We start from the raw sequence: 23,125 nt of genomic DNA, 5'->3' as shown, positions 1-23,125 counted from the left end.
CGCTCTTCCCCCCGCTCCGCCGCAGGCAGGACTCCAGCCCTGGGGGCCGCCGGACAGCGGCCCGGGGCGGGGAAAGGGGGCGGCCGGGTCCCCTCAGCCACAGCGCAGCGGTCCCGCCGTCCCCCCTGCGCATGCGCGGCAACGGCACCGCGTGGCGCGAGCGAGGCCCGCGGCAGCAGGGGAGGGGAGGCCCCCGCCGCTCCCCCAATGAGGGGCGGGCGGCCCGGCGCGCATGCGCACAGAGCCCCCCCCCCCCCCGCCCAGCGGCGGGGCCTGGTAGAAGTGTTTCCGGCGCGGCAGCTGTGACGCGCGCGGTCGGCGCCGGGCTGTCCGGCGGGCGGGCGGTGGGAGATGGCGGAGTATCTGGCCTCCATCTTCGGAACAGAGAAGGACAAGTGAGTGGCCCATCCCCCCTCCCCGCGCCGCTCCCCGCCGCTCCGGCGCCCCGGGGGGGGAGGTCGAGGGAGGCCGGAGGCCGGTGGCGGGTTCCGCGGGGCGCGGGGACGCGCAGCGTCCGCCTGAGCGGCCTGTGCCGGTGGTGGCGGTCAGCCCCCCCTCCCTTCCTCCCGCTTTCCCCGCGGCGGGGCCCGGCCCGTTTCTTCCACTCCCGCCTTCGGGGCCTGCGGCGTCCCCGCCACCGAGGGTTCCTCCGCCCCCCCTGCCGCGCGCTGGAATGTGGAGGCGCGCGGCCGCGGAGGGAAGAGGAAGCGAGTTGGGTGCGCGCTCCCCCCCCCCCCCCCCCCCGCCTTCCCGGAGCTCGCGGCGCGGCGGCCCTCTTCCCCTCCCCCCTCTCCGCTGGAGCGCGCGTGCGCGCGCGCCGCCAGGGACAGGGCGGGAGGGGGCGCGCGCGCGCCCCCCCTTTCTCGCCGCGTGGGGCCTGCGCGTGCCCGCGCCGCGCGCCGCCGGCCCCGCCCATGCGCTTCCCTCTCCCCTCCCGGGCCGGGCTGGGTCTGTTCTCCTCGGGGACTTCCTCCCCCTCCCCCTCCCCCTCCTCCCCCCGTCCCTCCCTCCCGCCGGCCGCCATGCGGGTGTGCCCGCGCCTCGTGGCGCCTTGCCGTCCCCCGCCTCCTCCCCGCCCCCTCCCCCCTCCCCCCCCCCCCCGGCGGCTGCGCCTCTCCGGCGGCGGGCGGGAGCGGCCGGGGCCGCTGGGTGCCGGGCTTCCCGCCGCCTCCCGCCAGCAAGGGCCGCCTCTTCCCCTTTTGTTCGTGTGTCTGCGCCTCGCAGCAGCCCGAGAGCTTCCGCTCTGCTGCAAGGACAGCGACTGGTTATTTCTCCCCCCTCCCCAGGGTGCGGAGGATTTCCCCGACTGCTGCATCCTGATCCTCAGGCTTCTGCCTGCAGCCTTCCACGCGTCGGGAGCGCCTCTAGTTTCTCTGGTTGTTGGAAGCATACTTACAAAACCCTCCTAACGAAAATTTGGTCACCGTCGGCCTGACCAAACCAACGTGTTTTTCCACTCGTAAAAATGAAAGGGGGCATCGATGTGCTGCTGGACTAAATTACTCTTGTCAGCCTCTGGCCGCGAGGCTTCTGTTTTCCTTCTGCTCTGTAGCGCTACATGCCAGTTCCAATTTGCTCGTCTGTCAGAAAAGCAGTATCGGCAGCCTCTCTTGAGCTCTGTTACTGCGGCGTCCTTTCTGATGTAATGCATTACAGTGTGACAGTATTAGCATATGCCCGTACAGCAGGCATGAAATTCCTGTACCGGTCTTATTTTCTATGCAAAAAGCAAGCAGAACTCTCCAGAAAGTGTTGAAGTTGGAGGCACTGTTGGAAATTTTATAGTTAGATATCTTTTTTGTTTCAGGATAGAGTTCAGAAAAGACAGTAAGTATATTGTAATGCTAAGTATATATTGTCAAAAACTTAATGAAGAGTAAGCATGTTGCAATTTTACAGTAGAATGTTTTGCTAGAGATCAGGTATGCTTTAGTACTTTAATATTTCTCCCTTCCGTGAGTTGATGTTGCTTACACAGGATTGTGGAAAGAATTGGTGTTAACTGTGAGCATGGGAATAATAATCTTTCTTCCAGGAGAGTTTTTATATTTCACTTACACATATATAGCCCATAATAGTTTTCTTGCCCTTCAGAATTTTGCATTCAGTTTTCCCAGTCAAGGTAACTAAACTCCTTACGGTTTTCTTTCATCATTCCATGTGAATTACACTTATATGTGAGAGTTTTACTGGCATTCCTAAACCAGCGTAGTTTTGAAGGTGTCATTAGCTGACAGTTAATTCAAGAAAAGCTTGTCGTTTAAAAAAAAAAAAAAAGCTTCCTTTTAAAATTATTAACTACATTCATGGAAATGGCTTAATTAAACGAATTTATTTTGCTTATGTGTATTCTCTCTGTAACATGATTTTTCTCTATCTGAATTATTTCAAATAATGTGTTGGCAGCAGTCTGAGTTACTGTTAGAGTATAACTTTTTAAACAGGTGGTTTATAAAACATTAGGTGCAACTATATCAGCTCTAAAGCAGATTATATTGCCTAGTCTAGGGGGTTGCATGAACTGAGACACAACCATATAGCTCGTAGTGTAACTTTTCAGACTGTTTTTTACCTTATTTCCCATCACCCAGTGAAACCGATACAAAGACAAGAATGGAGAACCAGAAGGGTAAAACAGTAGTGATTGCTTCTGTCTGTGGTGGTGTCATGAATGCACTTTGGGTTTGAGTAGCAAGGGAAACTGATTAGATGACTTGCTGTAAATTAGGGGTAAAGAGGAATGAATATGAACAGGTTTGCTGTAATGCTTTCCTATAGCGTTTTGATTTTTTTTTTCCTGTGTTACTTCTCCACATGAAGATAAAGGCATTTAGGGCATATGTTTTATAGGAATTGCATATTAATGTCTTTCTATTCCAATATGTAACTACTTTGGTTTTTTTACTTGCAGAGTCAACTGTTCATTTTATTTCAAAATTGGAGCTTGTCGTCATGGAGACAGATGTTCTCGGTTGCACAACAAACCAACATTTAGCCAGGTTTGTTTTCCTTTTGTTTTCTTTCTTGTGGAAGTATATTCTTGCTTCTTTAAAACATAGATTCTCAGATACAAGTGAATAATTCCTGAGCTCCAGATTAACTAGTTCACTTTTGGCCCCAGTTTATATGGGTTTTTGCTTTTTTGGGGGTATTCCATTTACTTCTCCCAGCATTTCTAATTATCTCCTGTCACCCTTAATGGCTGCAGGAAGCGATGCTGTTGTAAGCTTGCCTGTAGTAGAGACCAACCAGTGCTAACTTTCAGGTGAGTGTGCCTTCTCAGTGGTGTTTAGGCACTTAAACCATCCCAGATTTTTTTTTAATCACAAACAATGGCAGCATATTCCACCTATCTCAAAGGTGTGAACTTAAGTCCTTTATGCATATAATAGAATAGAAGAAAACTAGTTAATAAATAAGAGCAACTCTTCTGTCGTTATATTTGCTCTCTGACCCAGGCTCTTAAGTTTCGTGAGTAACTTGCATACTTGCTTTGAATGTGAAAGAGGTGTTTCTTGAAAACAACTTGCCTGGTTGCTGAGGGTGTATACGTCAGTTGACTTGACGGATTATTTAATCTGTGGCTGTGAATATTGTTAGAGACATGATGTGTGACTGCATGCCTGCCCAAAAAAAAAAAAAAAAGTGCAGTGGGTGATAGAGGTTTTACTACGTAGTTTTCAGAAGTTACATTCCTGGAGAGCTGTATGCTTTGTCTTTTTCTATCACTGCTGATTGTCAAGGTATACAGGTAAATAGGTTTCTTTGGGAGTATCGTATATGATAAGTAGTGCCTATGGAAGTTGTTGCATTATCAGCAGTTTTACCTACAAAGGTAAAGTTTACATAGCAGTGGAGTCCTCTGCAAGTTCATTTTAGCTGACTTGGAGCAGGATTGATCAGAATGGTGGACCGGTGTTGGTTTGGGGAGAATTAGGGAGGCACGTACTACCCACCTGACTGGAGTTCAGAGGGATGGTGCTCATGAAGTTAAGCTTCGTGAGTGCATGAGTGGGCAGGGTAGCTCGGGGAGGGGGCGGGGCTGTCTAGGTTACTGATTGATAGGGACCGCTGCTGGTAATTCATCTACAAAAACACGTTTCTACTTCTGGGAATTTAATAATTTTTAATGTAAATATTGTATCTCAAAAAGAATATTGTCAATTTTCAAAACTACTCCATGTTGCTGACCTATATAGAGAGCGTGCTGAAATGTGATTGGTTATTTAGAGACCTGAATTTAGGTTATTGGCTACTAGAAAATATTTCTAAATTAGACAACTTTCACAGTAGCTGTCTTTAAGTAAAAAAAACAAACCAAAACAAAACAAAAACCAACAACCCAAAAAACCAAACTACTATTTTTTTTTTCCCCTCAGAAAAACTTCATGTGCAACAGTGGCTTCCTCTGTCAGTGCAGTCTTTAGCTTTGCTTTAGAAACTGCCGTTAGCAATGCCAGCTGAGGTGGGTCAGCAGGGCATGTCAGATTCATCCAGTGGTGTCTGGCGCTGCTACAGCATCGCACCTGGGGGACATGCTGTATTGTAACATCCCAAACGTACCTGGCAGATGTGTAGGCTTTACTACAGAAATCTTTATTTGTATGCGGATTGATAATCAGCTGTGATAGAAAATAGAAGAACAGATATCTTACTAATGGGAAGTTACTGGCACAATATTTTTATCTTGCGTTGCTATTGCTAGCGCAGCTACTTTATAGAAGAGCTGTGTTAGGAAAGGTCATGCAATCCAGGGTGATCAAATTACCGCCAATCAGCAGAAACACTGTAACTGTATGCATGTTTCTGGCTCTCTCCAATTGTAGGCTAAAACGTAGTTACTTTAAACCTGGGCCACGGAATCACAAAGCTTTGGTTGGTATGACCATATCTGTTATAAAACAAGTGTGTGATTTTAAATGTGATGTTACAGATTTTTTTACATGTTAAGTGGGCAGCATATGTAGGTATGACATTGCTGGTCCTGTGACTTCTTTAAGCTCTGAATTCCTACTGTGACTAATAATAATGTGTAAGCTAAAATTATTTGGGGATTGCGATTCATACTAACTAACATTGAGCTTGTATTTTAAGTAATCAAATTTCAATTTTTGAGCTGCTTACAGTGATATGGACGTTTGGAATTTTTTTGTAATATTAGTTTACTAACTTAAACATGGTTTGTTTTTTCAGACAACTTGATTTTAAGAAGAACGGTACAAATGTAAGGTTTCAAGTCTGCCTGGGCTAATTCTTCAAGTAAAAAGCAGAAGGGCTAAAAGGATATTGTCCTTATTTGAAGGATCGGAAACATGTGAACCTATGATGCTATTATATTATTTAAACAGAAATTCCACCAAGAAATTCCTGATGCACAAAATGAGATGTAGCTCTTGCCTAAAAACCATACTGTCTGGTGTAACATTTTAGACTCTGTGGCATTATGTATTATATGCTGTGCACATAACACTACTTTTTCCCCTAGACTTACAATAATGAATCTGGTCTCTAAAGCTAGTTATTTCCATAATATCACGTAGGTCGACGTTTTAGGTTACTGTGCCTCACAACTCCCGTATTGAGGATAGCTGTTGAGACAAATGCAGCTCTTTCTTGGTGGTTAATTAAAACTGTTTTCATAATATGATGGTCTGGATGCAATTTTGGAAGATATTCTGCAAATACAAAAGGAAGTCTTAAGAATAAAATATTACTTTTAGCTGTTTGCAAACAAGTTGTCTCTTTGCAATTGTCTATTATATGCACAGCAGCCAGTAGAATTCCCCTTTTTATTTTTTTTCCCCGCAGACCATCTTGATTCAAAACATCTATCGTAACCCCCAAAACAGTGCACAGACGGCTGACGGCTCACACTGTAAGTCCCACAGTTGGAGAAATTTTTTTAAAGAATGGTGTTAAAGAGCCCACTCCTAATTATGAGAAAATAATGTTGGCTTCTGAGCTGCTGACATAAAGCTGTTGCAAACAGGACAAGTGACGGAACTCTTCTTGCGCATAGATCAAGAACTTGTCAAATGTGTGCAATTCAGAATGCAGAATTGACTGCATAAATTGGACTTGATGCAGATCCTTGTTTGCACTGCAAAGTGAAACTTGATTGCTTAGTAACACTGCATTCTTTTTAAAGGGTTAAACTGCAGACATTTCTCAAATTCTTGATTTAACAAAAAAAAAAATTAGGTATATATGTGATGTACGGTAAGTGTCCCAAAACTGTGGGTTTTCTTTCATCTTAACTTTTTTAGGAAAATGGAGATTTCATGTTATGCTGTAATTATTGTATTACTTCCTCGAATGGGGTTTTGCTACTAAGAAACCATTCAGTAAACCGAAATTCAAACAAATTATTATGCTTGTAATTTGAATACTGTGTTTGGATGCCATCTATTACATATCTGCCTGAAATCATGCAAAACCCCTCTATAGTAATATTGGTGAGTAAAACTTTAAAAAATACAATAATGGAGTATCATGAGATCTCTATTACTTTGCAGTGTTAGGTTGATTCAGAAAGGTCACCAGATAAGTGAAAGTTCTCCTTCTTGGGAGAGAATAACCACCTCTCTTTCAGCACAGACTCGGCTAAAGCGACCCTAAAGGAAACCGGTTTCTTGTTAAAATTATTTTCCATAATATAAAGTTGTTGCGTTTTGTATTTCAGACCATTGCCCTCTTGAACATTTACCGTAACCCTCAAAACTCTTCCCAGTCTGCTGACGGTTTGCGCTGTAAGTTCATACAAGTTCCTTCACTGGTTCCCTGGGCTTGATTGTCAGAGCTCAGTGTCGACTTAAGCTGGTCTGCCATTTTAGTTTAACAGATCAAACTGACCACATTTCATTAAATGTGTCCAAAACAAACACACACAAAAAAACCCAAAACCTTTTTTGTCCCACTCACCTTCCTCCCTACTCCCAAAACCATGAGGGGAATCTGAATACCATCTGTTAAATCAAAAAGGGTTGAAATTGTACTTCCCCTGTAAAGCAGTCTTGGTTGCACTGCTTTCTTCCCTCCGCCTTTCTCCCTGCTAGTTGCCTGAATCCTAGGAATGTTTTTCTGTGTGTTTTATGCTATCCATTAGGTTCCACTGTCTAAAAGAGCAGGGCAATGACACGTTGACTTCATCCAGAACAAATTTCCTGCTCTGTAAATGTTAAGAGAACTTGAATTTGGAACTTTTCAGACTCCATGCAGAAATTTGTCCTAGGTTTAATGCAGCTTCCATGTAGAGTCTACTTTGGAAGAACACACTGACTGACAAACGCTTCCCTTCTGGCAGCTGTCCTTTTTGGATAGGTGCATGCTTAAAATTCCTTCCATGCTTTGAAAATTCAAATTCCAAAACCAAGTTGCATATTTGCTTAGGAAAATATATCTTTAAAAGTACTTTTGAGGAGGGGAAGGCATTTGGGTATGGTCATGAACTAATTTAATGACTCCTCATGAGGTAGGAATGGGCATAAGTAAGCACACCTACTGTGAGACTGGCAGAGGTTAATGACCAGGATTGTTGATCTGCGATTACTGATTGAATCATCAATATTAGAATAAGATTTTTAAAAAACAAACAAACAAGTTTTAGGACCAAAAAGGATCGGTGTTATTTTCTAACTAATATTTCTTGTTGAAGTGAATATTGACTGTGTGGTAATAAAGCTTTGTTTGGCTATTCCTTTTTTTTGACTGTTGGATTATAGACTAGTTCAGATTAGTTACCAGCATTTGATTAGACATGCTTTGTGAAATCAGCCACTAACTTAAAAGTCAACACTGTCTCTTCTGCTTCTAAAAGTAATAATGACCCAATTAAGTAATTTGAGTTTTTTGTCACACAATCAAGCTAGATACATAACGAGCTATGTAAGTTTGTGTAGATGCTTAAACAGTTCTATTGGTTTGTAGGCTTTCTTACTGCAGATGCTTAGTAGTTAATGCTGTTTTCAGTAAACCAAAAAATGTACAGTTGGGTATTTCCACTCTGTCCCTAAATTCTCAATGCGCTGGTAACTAATTTGCACAGAGCTACAGCAGTGTGGTCTGTGGAGCTGTTTAGCTTTTACAGCTGCAAGAGTCTCGAACAGATTCTCTAGTGTTCTAAATGCTGGTATCCAACTCTAGTTTGTCATGGCAAGCGGGTAGCTATTTAACAGAGCCTCACTGTACCTTCTCTGGTAGAGCTGGAGCTCTGTTACCAGTAGGTTTGCTGAAACTCCTGGCTCCCTGTTTTTTCGGTATTTGTCCCTACTTAAGTACTGCATGTATTTCAAAATGGATAACTTGGGTAGCTATTTAATGCTTTTGTTGTTGTTGCTTAACTGTCTTCCTTTCTATTGCCGTCGTAGAGGATTAACCTTAGTTTTGAACAGCAATAGTTTTCCTGAGTATTTTAATTAGTGATTGGGCTTCTCAAGGTTCAGATACCGGTAGCCCTGGAATATGAATGTTTGCAAAGCCTGTGCATATGTATGCTTCCCACTTCAGAAGGACATTCAAGTAGTCATTAACTAACTGTTGCTTATGATCTCCTAATTTGACAATGGAATCTCCTTAAGTTTTTAGCACTTGTCCATCTGGTAAAAAGTAGTTATTCCCAGTGTGGCTCACAGAGCCCCTGTCTGATATCTTTTTTTAAAAAAAAAAATCCTTAGGTATTAGTAAGCTGTTATCAGTGGTGTTGGCAGAACCTTGGGAATATAGTTAAGTATTAAACTGTCTAGAAATACTGGTTTAATGTTTGATATTCCTTAATTTGCTATATAACTGTGGGGAAGAAGAAAGTTCTTAAAAGCAAACATGTTTCAAATGCAGAAACATTGTTAGCCTAAACTATATGAGAGATGCCCCTTAGCCTTCTTCAGGAGGTGAGCTGGGTGAAAGAAAAGTGATTACAGTTCCAGAGAGTGTGGCTGGTTAATGTTAGAGCCTTTGAAGAAAAACGTAAAGTTTGTCCAAATGGTAATATTAGCCAAAAAATGTCTGAGCCCAAATCATCTCTCTTTTTCATAGCAGCTTGAAGTGAATAAACTCAGCTTTGTTGGCTCAGCTTCTTGTCTTTCACGTTCTGTGAACTAAAACAGTAGTGTTTGTAATATAAAGGCTAGAATATTTTTCTAGCATAAAATGCAGGGTTCATTTTAAAACTACTCCGCTTGATCTTAATAAACCACTTAACTGCTGAAGAGCTAATACATTAGGCTTTAATGTATACAGCTTAATGTAGTTTAAAATGCTGTAGACTGAATAAATAAATGAAATACATTTTTATATTCTTAATGCTTTGAAAAATCAGCCAAACTTATGTTGTTTTTTATAGCAGCAGGCAAGCAGCGCTCATTTGTAAAGTCCAGCTTGGAGCATGAAAATAATCTAACCTGAATATATGGCTGGCTTGTCTTGCACTAAAGGGTGTTCTGCAGGACTACAAAAAAACTATGCGATACTCAAAATTAAACTAGAAAATTGCTCCCTGTTGCAAAGCATTATGGTACCCTTCTTTGAGGGCACGGAGAAAAGCATGTCATTTCGATAACTATTTTAAGCAAATTTAAAAAAAAAAAATCTGGGCTATGTTACGTTGTGAACTTTCAAATTCTAGTGTATATGCTGGAGAGGTGGACATGTTAAAATGAAATTCTGCCTTTAGGAAGAGGAACGCTAAATTGTAATCATGCTTGAAAATATGCAAATGTAACAAAGCACTTGCCTTCTGTTTAGGTAAAATTGTTGGTAGGTAGAGGGTGGGACTGTACATTAAATTTAAGTAATATTTCCAAGTAATTCCTTTCCCCTTCCTTTAAACTTGTGGCATACAAGTTTGGCTCTGATTAAAACCGGTTTTGATTTGATCATGTCAATGTAATGTTTTGACATATACTTTGGGGACTCAAAGCTTTTCACACACATACTTATTTTTAATATTCCTATTAGTTAGCTCCATGCTATATGGTGTCTCTTATGCTCCAGACGGCCTCTCTAGATTGTTTTGTAGTATGATCAAAATCTCTTCTTCCTTATTTATAGGCTCTAATCGATATGACTCTTGATTTTTACAGGTGCTGTGAGCGATGTTGAGATGCAGGAACATTATGATGAATTCTTTGAGGTATGTAAAAACGCATTAAAGTGTTTGTGGATTTGTTGACACAAATGAGTTAGATGGATTCATCGTATAGCACAATTAGATGGATTCATCGAAAAGCGCTTGTTTCCTCAGGTGTTCGTATAAAACTTAGAACTTTCAGGGCTAAATATTTCCTGTTATAACCTTTGGTTAGTTTGGCTTTAACTTTACTGTTTATAATAGACTTTGTTTAAAAATCAGCAACTGTAGCATTTTGATTCCATAATCCCCTTCTTTCCTGTAAATTTAAAACATACTTAATTATTTGTATAGAAGCAAGTTAAGTAAAAATATAGCATCAAGGCTTATATGTAGTGTTTTCAGTGCATTGTGTGTATTCTGTAAATACTGTCTGCATAATGTCTTCCATAGCTTTTTATTGTATCCTGTTAGTGCTGTACTTACAGGTGGACACAGTACAGGCAAGCAAGTACTAATTTTAAAATCAGAAATGTAAAAAAAAAGGGTTTCTTGGTTTGCTTTTTTTTTTAAGGAAGGCCTTTTGTACTTACTAACAGCTAAATGCAATACTTCTGTACTCATGACTAATGTGCTGCAAACTTCTAATTGGTTGCTTTGTGCTTAGGAGGTCTTTACAGAAATGGAAGAAAAATATGGTGAAGTTGAGGAGATGAACGTTTGTGATAACCTTGGAGATCATCTAGTTGGAAATGTATACGTAAAGGTAGGATAAAGAGAGACACGTTTATATAATCAATAGGGGTGGTATTTATTGATTTATAATTTTAAAAGCTACTGTATGCTTGTAGTTTTTGCGAGAGTAGCTCTTCAGGATATAAGCTCCTCTCCAACCTCACAGTATAAAGTAGAAAGAGTGAAAATGTGAATGAAATCTGAAAGAAATTTTAAGAGATGATGAGAAGCTTTCTTGATAGTGAAAATCCGTGTCATTTTCATAAAGGTTAAGTTTGTTGTTTTGTTTTGTTTTTTTACATTGTTATAAACACTGTCACCACTGCTGGACTGTTTAGTTTGCCAGGATTAGTCTGGGGTCTGTCTTCACATCACACTGCATTTTAAGCACTTAGTTTATGAGCAGAGGTTTATTTGCAACAGGTGTGTTTATTTTCTGACTTCCCAGTTAAACAAAATGTCTTGTAACCAGGTTCTGTTTGACAGTAGCTGGGTAGTTTAAGGTGTGAACTGGAGCACTTAGGTTTAGCTCTTAAAAGCCATTGGTATCTCTTGAATAAGGAGTACAAAGTTGTCACCTGCAGAAATTTTATGGTGTGTATACAGTGTCAAGGATGTGTGAGAGAGTTTGAATATTTTTACTGTACTTTCCCTTAACTGGAAAGTATTTTCATGCCTAAAATTCTCAGCTGTGTAGGTCATAATCAGAAATAAAAGTTGTTTTTAAAATTTGCAAGTAGTTAGCTGTGAGAAGGAATTTCAAATTTAAGCTTTACATTCATTGTAAAACAGGATCAGATTTTTGTAAATTCTAATTTAAATGAATGAGAGCTTCAGTTTAAATTTCTCTTAAACGTAATGGATTTTTTTCAAACATTTGGAGCATTAGTGTTCTAGAAAGTACTCTTAAGCATTCTTTTTGTTTACAGTTGTATTAAGAAAACACTATCTTCTATCTTATCTTTTAATACAAGCCACAAAACTTGAAAGGCCAAATAGAACATAATTAAGAGAAAATAATAATGTTTTCATTAGCTCTGAGTCCTGAGTAATGAAAAGCTAGCATCTTTACCCTTGATTTGATGGACTGTCCCAAGAACTCTGAAGTAGCTTCTAGTTTGATTACTAGTCTTAAGCCTTGGATATCACGCAACTGATTTGATAGGAATCTTCAATCTACTCCTGTTGCTTCTCTATAACATGAGAAAATGTTAATTTTGCTTTTAGTTTCGCCGTGAAGAAGATGCGGAAAAGGCTGTGATTGACCTGAACAATCGCTGGTTTAATGGACAGCCCATTCATGCTGAGCTTTCACCTGTGACTGACTTCCGAGAGGCCTGTTGCCGTCAATATGAAATGGGGTAAAAAGTGACTTGCTGTTGGGCTATGACAGTATCTGTGAAATGCTTGCACAAACAGGGTGGTTGCTTGGGTGGGGATTTTACATGTAACTTTAGTGTAGGAAGAAAGCCACTTCAGGGAATGTTAATATGGAGGACCTACAGTCAGCCTCTTGACTTTTGCCATCTTTTTTAGGATTTTGATCTGGGAGTGGGTCAATGTCAGTAAATTATGCTTGCAGTTTACTGGTCTTAATGTTAGAGGTGATTAACTTCTGGATGGCTAGAGGTCCATTAGGGCTTAGGGCAAACAGGTACAGTGTAGGGCTTGGAGTTTCAACTGTGTCTTGAATTCTGTTTCAGAGAGTGTACACGAGGAGGTTTCTGCAACTTTATGCATTTGAAGCCTATTTCTCGAGAGTTAAGACGCGAGTTGTATGGGCGGCGTCGTAAAAAGTAAGTTTGCTTTTAAACATGATGAAAACAGGTAAATTAAGGATCAGTTGCTGAAAATCCTGAAGGCAAACCGTTAAGCTGGTCCTTTTTTTTTTTTTTTTTCCTCCTAATGCAGTTCTGACACATACTAATGAAAGGGCATCAATAAAGCTAGCAAGGGGTCAGTTTAGAACAAAGGAATAGCTCTTTCTTTAAAAAAAAAAAAAAAGTTACAGTGCTTCTTGCTCTGTGGTGCTGTGGATGCTGAAGGTTGATGTGGCTTTAAGAGAAGGCAGGGTTCAAGAAGAAGAATATTCACTGAGTTACTAAGTACATAGGACCTACCTGTGGTTCAGATCTCCAAACTGCGAACTGTTACAGGCAGACGTTATTTGGGAGAAGTATTGCTTTATGCCTCTTCTCTATTTTATTATCTTCTACGTGTATTTGCTCGTGGCCTTTGTTAGAAGCAGGCTACTTGGCTATTGGGCATTTTGGCAGGATCAGATTGGCCACTTCCAGCATTATGCACAATCAAGCATATCTACAGATTATATTCAATACCCAACCTTACTTGTTTTTAACAGTTAATGGCAAACTTTCCTAGCGCGTATTTGTTCCTTAGTGTTAGTAACAGGTGATCACTCTATTGAGCTCACTTTTTATTAATGCTGGTCTCACAATGTGGCCCTTATTGGTAAGAATTCTCAGTAGGGCAAAGGAATAGTAATTTTGCTTAATGGCAAAAAAAAGATTGTGATATATAAGTTTATTTATTTATTTATTAAGGTACCTTGTAGAAAGGCTTATACCACTGCTGTTACTATGATACCTGTCTTGTGGATTGTTCACTTTGAGCTGGATTCAATTTGCTTGCTTTTAGGACCTTGCTATTTAGGATAGGCACATAAAATTGTTGAGCTTGCTTTTATATAGAGCACAATTTTGTAGGTTTCTTTCAATCACAGAAGGAGCCTGGGATTGTGAACATGTTTTTTTCCATAAATGTCTCTAATTGGCAGTGTCCTAGAATTTGAGGATGAATTTAACTTTGGAAAATGTAGATTGTGTTGCTTGGGCACACGTATTTGTGCCTACGTACTTTCCTAAAATATCCCAATTAATATTAGTTTAAACTTAAATGTAAGCTTTTAAGATGTTTGATTTTTGAAAAAGACAAAATATGCTCTTGTGTTAGCCTTTTGGTCACTTTCATGAATCTGAATCTGGATCTATCGGTGTTGTGGTTTAACCCCAGCGAGCAACTAAGCACCACGCAGCCGCTCGCTCTCTCCCCCAACAGTGAGATAGGAGAGAGAATTGGAAGAGTAAAAGTGAGAAAACTTGTGAGTTGAGATAAAGACACTTTAATAGGCAAAGCAAAACAAGGAATTCATTCACTACTTCCCATCGGCAGGCAGGTGTGCGGCCATCTCCAGGAAAGCAGGGCTCCATCATCTTCCTTGGGAAGACACACTGCCATCACTCTGAATGTGTGTGTCCCTTCTTCTCCCCCCAGCTTTATACGCTGAGCATGACATCATATGGTGTGGAATATGCCTTTGGTCAGTTGGGGTCAGCTGTCCCAGCTGTGTCCCTCCCTATTTCTTGTGCACCCCCAGCCTACTCGCTGGTGGGGTGGTGTGAGAAGCAGACTCTGTGTAAGCGCTGCTCAGCAGTAGCAAAAACATCCCTGTATTATCAACACTGTTTTCAGCACAGATCCAAAACATAGTCCTGTACTAGCTGCTGTGAAGAAAACTAACTCTACTCCAGCCAAAACCAGCACACTCGGACTTAGTAAGGCTAATTAAAAGGTATCGCCTTTTATTGCAAGAAAGATCAGACTTGTCTGTGTGGCTTTGGAATATGATTGTTTTACCCACAGCCAAATTTCAGTCTGTGATAAAACAAAATAGCTGAGTCCTCCATCCAGTTTTGTCTTTATTGGCCCTGTTTAAATTCTTTGTGCAGCTAAAGCTGATATAGGGTAGCAGTAAGGCTTGATATAAAAGAAGTCAGTTCTTGTGTCAGTGGGGTTTCACAGGTAGGTTGTATAAACTAGACTGACCTGAAAGTAGTTCTACACAGAATGAAATACATCAAAGGTTTTTCGAGTACAAAAAAAGGAGGGTAAATCAGAACTTTTGAATAATAGGTTAATTTAGTAATTCTGGACAGCTCAGTGGTTTGCAACAGTTATGTATGTGTTTCTGTCATACTAAAATTTGTCACCACACACTCTCCCACCCCAAAACATCTCACCATGGAACAATATTCTGCAAACTTAAGACTTGTAGCATTCCTTTCCGTGAGCTTTTTAGTTCTGCTGTAATTTCTACACTTATTTAAAACTGTACTGTTTATGTGTTTTATAAAACTGACTTTTCTAAAATGCTTAAAAACATTCATACCACTCTTTTTCCTTGACAAGTGCCATATAAGTTATAAATCCATAGCAGCTGTGTTAGGAGTACATTTTGGGGTGTTTTAGCTTTCTTCCTTAATTTAAGTCATTGACCTCAGAGGCAGGGAAGATGATTTGCAAATGCTGATAGCTTCAGGGAGGGATGGTGGGGAGAGAAGGAAAAAACAAACAAAAAACAACAAAAAAGAAAACAACAAAAAAGATAACTTAGTTGTAATTGCTAATTAATGCAGTTGATTTAGTAGGAGTGGACTTACAAACAGCTGTTGGCTTTTGTTGTGTGTTGTTAAGAGCTATTCATAACTGCAGAAGCAGGCGTCCCCTTCTCTTGCTGCTTTAATTAACAGCTGTGTAACAGCGCATTCGGTTCCTCTACATGCCTTTCCTTAAGTTTTGCGCACCATTATAATGGATGACTGGCAGTGAACAGTTGAGTCTTCTAACACTATGTGTTGACTCCTTGGTATTAAGTTTGTTCAGTTTGTAAATGCATGGTTTCGCAGCCTGAGTGCCAATTTACTAACCCTTCTAATGCCACATTGTCTTTCTTCTCCCTCGTTACTGACATCCTTAAGTGTTCTACTGTGTGGTGCTGCAAGTAAATTGCTGAATGTGATGAAACAATAAAATGTTCAAACTTTCTTTGAAGGCATAGATCCAGGTCGAGGTCCCGTGAACGTCGGTCTAGATCCAGAGATCGTGGTCGTGGAGGTGGTGGCGGTGGAGGAGGAGGACGTGAACGTGATAGGAGGCGGTCAAGAGATCGTGAAAGATCTGGTCGATTCTGAGCCATGCCATTTTTACTGTATGTCTGCTAGAAAGTGTTGTAGTTTGACCAAACAAGTTCATAATGAGATTTTTTTTAAAGATGGGCTTCTGAATAAAAACTTTGTAGTGATACAGTATTCTTTGTGTAACTTGTTTCTTGTGGGGGGAGTCTTTTTAACTGTCATTCCTCTATCTTGACAAATACCTGGATTAACTATGCCTGAGGGAAAGGTGGTAAATGTATTGGAGGAGCGCCAGTTTTGGTTTTGTTTTTTTTTTCTTTTTTATTCGGGTATAATTTGAACTGTTGATGAAAATGTGTGTGTATATAATATAAAATATTATATACATAGTAAAAATAATATACTGCTTAAGAAACAGTTACTCACATAAGTTTCCCTTTTCTGCTATGCTGTCTGCTTATTTAGGTTAGTTTAGGTACATTTAAAAGGAAGGCTGTGCAAAATGCATTTATTTACCAAGTAGAAACGCTTAGTTACAAAAATGTATGTTTGTTTGTTACCAGAAGTCTGTGCTCTGTCTATCAATGTGACTGTGGCATTTACAATAAATCCAATTTCTTGGTGTAAAATCTAAAGCCTATTTTCTAAGCACTCTGGAGTAGTTGAGTTGCTACTCCTGGCTGTGCCAGAGTTCATAGTTCAATTTGTTTTATGATTCTTGACTAAATTCCTTGTCTTTGGCTGGAAAGAAAGTTGCCTAGTACAGTGTGGAAAAAAAAGTAATATTTTTATTTCAATGATTCATAATAGGCAGGCAAGGTTTTTTAAAAAAAAACCTCATGCTCCATGATACACAGGATCTACTGAAGGAAATGCAAGGTCCTAAATACAAGGACCAACTTAAGATTGATTTTTTTTTTTTTCACTCTATGTTCTCTTAGCTGTCATTTAATGAAGAGCATTTCGTTAGCGTTCAAGGTCATAGGAAACTAATTGGATGCTAGTGGAAAATAATTTTTTTTCCACCTTTACTCGCTTTCTGATAGTCTGAAGTGCGATAAAAGCTAATGGACAGATGGCAGTTTCTTCACAAACAAGACATCTTTTTCTGTCTGAGTTTGAATTGCGCAATAGCTATATATCATAAGTTGTGTATCTCTTAAGGAGTTAAAGCTCTAATTGAAATGTTGCTGGAACATCTTGAGAGACAATTTGTACAATGGCTGACTTGCAGCTTAACTTCATGTCTGCTTTTATTCAACATGTAACATAGTAAGAAATTTTGGTCAGTGGTCATATTTCTGCAAGATACAACTTTATGTACATTTAGCTACGTAATACAATATAGCTTTCCAATGGGGAGAGAATTTACTAGTGCTTTTTTAGTTCTGAGTCAGATAACTTGCTAAATGATAAATCTGCTCCTTGATTATTATAAAAAAAATAAATGAATAGAAAGGATATGGAAGCATTACATAGCCAGATTAACAAACCAGCTTCTCTCTGCCTCCAAAATAAGTATAAAACCATTTTGCTCACTGGAACTTGGAGCTGGCAAACAAAATAATATTGAAAAAAGAGCTTTTCTAAATGAATCTGCTTTGCCTCTTACAAGTAAATTCTTGTAGCAATTCAGTTTGAATTTATTTTGTTTGCACTGGATGGTTTGGCCAACCAGATTGTGGAACTTATTTTGCCAGTAAGCTTTTTAAAGAAATGTATCTCTCTATGTGAAGATGGCTTCACTGCTTATGTTTTGTTGCAAGTACCTAAATCAAATTATGCTTTCTTTTCACTGGAAAAAATTGAGCAGTGCCTGGCAATAAATGGCTGAACTGAAACCTGTGGTATTTCTCCTAGGCATTAGGAATTTAACATTGATAATTTAGTTCTTGCAGTTTACAGGATATTAATCTAGTTCCATCTCCTCTTCAGTGAAATTTAAGATTATTAGTGAGCTAATTTAAATCTCAAACTCAAAAAAGTGAGGATAGTCTTTCTGGTTTTTAAAACATACCTAGTATAATGTGGATATTAATTAAAAAGGTTTAAGATCTTTTTCTATACAGATGAATGATACAAGCTGATTTCCTCTATAAACAAGTTAATTTTAAACCAGTATAAATGTGTCCCTATAACAGCTTTCATCTGTTTATCTGAACCCTGTTAAACTGCAGGTATATTTTTTGTGTGAACAGATAGAAGATTGATTTCTCCTTCTCCCCCCAGTACAATTTTTCTTAAGAAAGCATTCTTGAATTCCACCAAATGCATGATTTTATGGTCTGATTGCACAGCTACCCAAAAATTAACTGGAATATGTCATAATGGGCACTGAAAGCAATGGAATTTTACTAGATACTCGAAGGAAAAAGCTTGTGCATTGATCATTACCTGACTCTCTAATGATTACCTAGTGCCAGCGTTCAGCATATAAACTAAGCTCATGACATATCTTCAGTTAAGTTCACCTGTTAAGACTGTACTACCAGTAAAATTCATCAAACTTGAAATTTAAACTGAACAAATTTGATTAAACACTTATATGTGGTGTTCCAAACTGCATTGGTTTACCAATACCAACTAAGTGGAAATCCTACCTCCCCCTTCTGTTGTTGCTCACAATGTCCTAGAGTAATTTTTTTTTTTCCCCCCCCGTCCTTCTCAAAGGTACCTACTTCTCACAAATATGTCATTGTTGACTCTTCTGTTGAACAGTGGATCTTAATTTATGGAATTCCTTTACCTCAAATAAGTGACAGCATACAGTATTTTCTGAAGTCTTGAGTCAATTAGGTTGAAACTGTTAATCCCAAGTGGCTTCCTCTTCTTTGTATTTGGCTCTTATTCTGTGAAAATGCTGCTTGTCCATGAATATGATGTATGTTGAGACTGTAAAACCAAATGGAGAAAACTTGTTCAAAATAAAGCCTTTTTTTTATAAGAATCTGACAACAATTATCCCTTTCCTTTAGATGGGATGCTGCTCTTTAAATGACTAATGAGGACATAGACTGCAAGTTTCAAATTCTTGGTTCTTGTCTTGAGCTATTTTTTGAGTGATTCTTTGCCTTCTGTTTTTTCGAGCTGGTGGAGCATGACTTCAACTGAAAAAGAAAAACCCAAAAAACCCCACCTCTCCATCTTTACTTGATGAAGTATCGAAAGAGTGCAACTGGGGTTTGGGAGTTGGTTTCATTTTTGTTTTAAATTGAAAACGGTTCTGGTTGAGGGATCCTACAAGTTTCTGTTGTGGTGGTCTGTAGATAATAAGAAGGCTCATTTTTGACAGAAGGAGCATGTTTAACTGAAGAAACGAGTAACTGAGAGGGGTCGTGGCTTTTTAAAGATGATTCTTCCTAGCGTTGCATCACTCCAGCTGCAAAACTTCGGGTGTCAACAACCGTGTCCGTTGCCACTGTCTTACAACAGCACCTTAAACTGAATATACTGTCTTTAATATATTAGAAATGAAGCCGCTTTCATAGCGGTTGGGGGGGGATGTTAATCACGCTGTTCTCCAAACGCTTGTAACTGCCGATGCTGCTGCACCGACTGCCCCAAAAACCATCCTGTTCAGGAAAAGTCAGAGCTCAAACATGGAACCGAGTTGGTGTGCGCTGACTTCAGCTGGTAAGGAAGTAATGCCTAATAGGTAAGGCTGTCGTCAAGAGAATATTTGTAGCTGTATTTGCCATTTATTGCACGGATGAAGCTGAGCTATACTACCGTAGCGCACAATTTTACTTAGGAGTGCATGAATTTCAATTTTGAAAAAATCAAAATTACAGCCAAATGTCTGTAGAATAAATCAATATAGCTTCATGTTGAATTGATACATGATGCATTCTAAAACTACACACAAGTATTTCTGGATTCATCCAATTAGCCGATGTTACTTTTTTTACAAACGTCTCCGCTTTATTTTTCTTTCTTCAATATTCATTTTGTTAAATCCACGCGTATGGAAAAATGGAGCATGTCTCCTGAACTATGTGGACGATCCTTCCTTGCTAGCAATGTGCTCATCAGTCATAAACATCTAATCCCTTGTTAATGCATGTCATGTTTTATTTCTTATAAAATCGTAACCTTCAGCAAGAAGAACCACTAGTGAAAGGACAAGACGCTGCTATCCTGTACCGCGGTGCTTCAGTGGCGGAACAACTTTAGAAGGTCTCCGTTTTCCTGCTGGGGGTTACTGCCAAAAAAGGTGTTCATTCAATTGATCTAAAGTTTCAGCTGTAAATCGGATGGGTGGAATCGGGGTTGAATGGTGGAAGCTAACAAACCAGATCCGCCGCCAGCAGACCAGCTCTGGGAGCCAGGGGCTTCCTTTCAACCTACGCAAAGTGGGAGGGGGAAGGATGCGCTTACCTCCTCTCTAACTGTTACAGCGCAAATGCCCGCTTCTTCGCAGTGCTCTGATAATCATCGGGTTCGGTACTTTTTCATAATTTCAGTTTTGGTGTTTGCTTTCTGACTAGATCGTTTTGACAGAACCAAAGGCAAGCTGCGTGCATTCGTACGTCAGCGGAGCAGAAAGGTGGTAACTTCTGGTGAAGCGGTGGGATGCGAGCGAGGCTGAGGGCAGCCACTTCTCGGGTGAGCTGGAGCCCTGTAGCAACTTGTGTGAGTACGGTTGCCCCTTTGATCCGAGTATCTTAAAAATATTCAGCAGTCTGCCAGCTTGTTCCCACTAGGAAGAGAAAATTAACATGATTCGGGTATTCCTTTGGGACAAACCCATGCATTTTTGACAAAAGTATGCAGAGCACTATTTTCCGGAGCACTGTGAAATCGGTGCTCTGCAGGCCACTTCCAGCTCTCCGTTTCCAAAGCTGCTCTTTTAGTTATGTCCGGAGGAAAAAAAAAACTTAATTGTTTCTGCTCTGGTTTCAGTGAGCCGCAAGACAAAGTGGGGAGAAAGGTAGCAGATAGCAATCAGGCCGGTCTCCTTGCCTCTGTTTTTCACAGAAAAGCCTTTAGTCTACCAGGCTGTGCTTTTGCCAGCATCTGGCTTGATTTCAAGTCTTGCTGCCTATGCAACTGAATATTGGCCATGTTTCAGATCGTTCTCACTTTCTTCCTGGAGCTGTCTGGGATTGCGGCCAGGGGGAGGGAGGGAGCTGCTCCCGCTGCAGCCTGTGCACCAGCCTGCCTCCTGGGCCTGGGAGCTGTGGGAAGAGCCGGGGGAGCAACCCCTCCTCCCTTTTCTACCCACCCGTTTCCCTTGAAAGCTAATATCTGTTTGTGTCTAAGAGAAAGATGAGAGAGTTTCATGGATCAAAACAGTCCTGCATCTTCCATCATTTCCTCTTCCTTCCTCTCTAGTGAACATGGAGGACGCTTCCTCTCTGCTTCCTCTTGTGTTGGTGGAGAAAAAAGTCCTGGAGCTGCAGGAGGAAGAGACTTGATAAAGGAACTCTGAGGCAGGACATGAAGAACTGATTTCTGGACAAAGCACAAGTGGAAAGTGAGCAGGCAGCCTTACTGACTTTGGGATCGCATGCAACATTAATTGTTGCATGGCTGGGCTGGGGATGAGCAAGGGAAATTCCAAAGCTGAAGACAGGCTAAAATATGACCACATAATAGTCTCATTAATGTCTGGGACAGTCTTTTCATTCTGGAGGGGTTTGACTCATGATTTTTGACCCTTTCATGTGACTGTGTTAACCACAACAGAGAGACATTTACTTGCCCTTCTTGCTCAGCCTCCAAGAAGGCGAGCCTTTGGTCTTTTGGACAGCTCTGTGACTCTCAAGCACACATGGTGGCAGCTGTAACACTTTACAGAAAGACCATCTTCAGCAAAGGGAACGGATCTGTAGGTGAAGAGAGAGGAGCAGGGTGAATCATGTTCTAAAATAAAGCTACCTTGAATTGCTTTTCTCTGTATTGGTATCTTTTATAGATACAGAAGAAATTGCTGCTTGGATTTTCTACAGCAACAAGCTACTTTCTTGAGACGTTTCACTCTGGTAAGCCTTTTCGGTATCTCATGCTTTCATGCAAGGATTTCTGTTTTGTTTTTTAACTTTCTGCATGACCTTGAGCCACCTTGTGGTAGTCAAGAATTACTTTGAGACAATTTGCACTGAGTGTCTTAAATTCATGTGCACCCGGTGTTATACATGGTAAAGCTCCATTCACAACAGTGCAGATGCAGCCTCTGTGACACTGAGCGGCTTCCCAGGCAAATACCTCATTTTCACATCCTCAGGCACCATCAAAAGTGTAATAATTACATCAGAGCATAATAACTATCCGTTGCGTTGGTGCCACAAGGACTCACAGAGATGAAGCCGATTCGGCTAGAACACAGCCCCCCATGAGGCTCGAGATGGCTGCTCCTTCTTCACGGGCAGTGCGCAGCCTGCCTCTGTGCCGGCAAGCGCACCAGCAGACGGGTGCCAAATTGTAGGCAACACAGGAGCTTACAACAGAGAAAGCATTTAGGTGTTTCCCAGAGACAAGCTTAGGGCCTGGCACCTTTTGGGATTAAACCCGTTTCCTGGTTTGTGGCATAACAGCCGCTAGCGAGGTGAGCGGTGTGGGTTTGTTTCAGTGAGACACGGGTGCTTATTTTCTGTAGCGCCATTTCCAGCCTGCATCTCCCTGCCAGGGAATTCACCAGCTCTTCCCAGCCCACGGGCTGGGTTATTTCCAGGCTTTGACATGTGTCCTGGTTTCAGCAGGGATAGAGTTAGTTTTCTTCTTAGTAGCTGGTATAGTGCTGTGTTTTGGATTTAGGATGAGAATAACGTTGATAACACACTGATGTTGTAGTTGTTGCTAAGCAGTGTTTACACTAAATCAAGGACTTTCCAGCTTCCCATGCTCTGCCAGGTGCACAAGAAGCTGGGAGGGGGCACAGCCAGGACAGCTGACCCAGACTGGCCAAAGGGCCATTCCATACCGTATGGCGTCATGCTCAGTATATAAGCTGGGGGAAGAAGAAGGAAGGGGGGGTCGTTTGGAGTGATGGCGTTTGTCTTCCCAAGTAACCGTTACGCGTGATGGATCCCTGCTTTCCTGGGGATGGCTGAACGCCTGCCTGCCCATGGGAAGCAGTGAATGAATTCCTTGCTTTGCTTTGCTTGTGTGCGCGGCTTTTGCTTTACCTATTAGACTGTCTTTATCTCAACCCACGAGTTTTCTCACTTTTACTCTTCCAATTCTCTCCCTCATCACAAGCTGCGTGAGGCTTAGTTCCTGGCTGGGGTTAAGCCTCGACAACGAGACCTGGGGCGGCCTCGGCCTCTCCCCCGATGCCGCTCAGGGCAAGCCGGGACGGGGCCGCCGTGCCGCCGGCCCATGGCCGGGCGCCCGGACGCAGCGCGACCCTGAGGCCTTTCCGGGGGTTGAGGTGCCTGGCTGCAGCCGCAGC

General features: G+C 41.3%; 1 protein-coding gene across 8 annotated transcripts; it reads left to right on the top strand.

The window, feature by feature from the left end:
• Positions 1 to 237: 237 nt before the first annotated feature.
• U2AF1 (U2 small nuclear RNA auxiliary factor 1) lies at positions 238 to 21,622 on the top strand. 8 transcript variants are annotated; one of them, XM_087757080.1, is made up of 13 exons: positions 254 to 395; positions 1,287 to 1,827; positions 2,912 to 2,999; positions 3,209 to 3,265; positions 5,194 to 5,224; positions 5,809 to 5,875; positions 10,077 to 10,126; positions 10,731 to 10,829; positions 12,026 to 12,159; positions 12,502 to 12,594; positions 15,651 to 19,945; positions 20,220 to 20,364; positions 21,067 to 21,622. In XM_087757080.1, the coding sequence occupies exons 3-11, from the start codon at positions 2,953 to 2,955 to the stop codon at positions 15,787 to 15,789; spliced, it is 717 nt and encodes a 238-aa protein (XP_087613206.1). In that variant the 5' UTR covers positions 254 to 395; positions 1,287 to 1,827; positions 2,912 to 2,952; the 3' UTR covers positions 15,790 to 19,945; positions 20,220 to 20,364; positions 21,067 to 21,622. The 8 variants fall into 8 exon arrangements, with proteins under 8 accessions (XP_087613205.1, XP_087613204.1, XP_087613207.1 ...); XM_087757079.1 differs by lacking the exon at positions 1,287 to 1,827 and having other exon boundaries at positions 238 to 395; positions 20,220 to 20,337; XM_087757078.1 differs by lacking the exon at positions 1,287 to 1,827 and having other exon boundaries at positions 238 to 395.
• The last annotated feature ends 1,503 nt before the right edge of the window (positions 21,623 to 23,125 follow it).

Source organism: Nipponia nippon, unplaced genomic scaffold (assembly GCF_047370975.1).
Source record: "Nipponia nippon isolate SJK-2023a ecotype South Korea unplaced genomic scaffold, ASM4737097v1 scaffold_2, whole genome shotgun sequence".
Classification (NCBI taxonomy): domain Eukaryota; kingdom Metazoa; phylum Chordata; class Aves; order Pelecaniformes; family Threskiornithidae; genus Nipponia; species Nipponia nippon.
The sequence above is the reverse complement of the archived record's forward strand: the minus strand, read 5'-3'. Positions and strand labels throughout refer to the sequence as shown.

What these genes read in the sequence shown, in the direction of transcription:
- U2AF1 (XM_087757079.1), top strand. Translation starts at nt 2,953, where the DNA reads ATGGAGACAGATGTTCTCGGTTGCACAACAAACCAACATTTAGCCAG. An exon ending in CAACCAGTGCTAACTTTCAG is followed by an intron (nt 3,266 to 5,193) that starts GTGAGTGTGCCT and finishes TTGTTTTTTCAG; the next exon opens with ACAACTTGATTTTAAGAAGA. An exon ending in ATTATGATGAATTCTTTGAG is followed by an intron (nt 10,127 to 10,730) that starts GTATGTAAAAAC and finishes CTTTGTGCTTAG; the next exon opens with GAGGTCTTTACAGAAATGGA.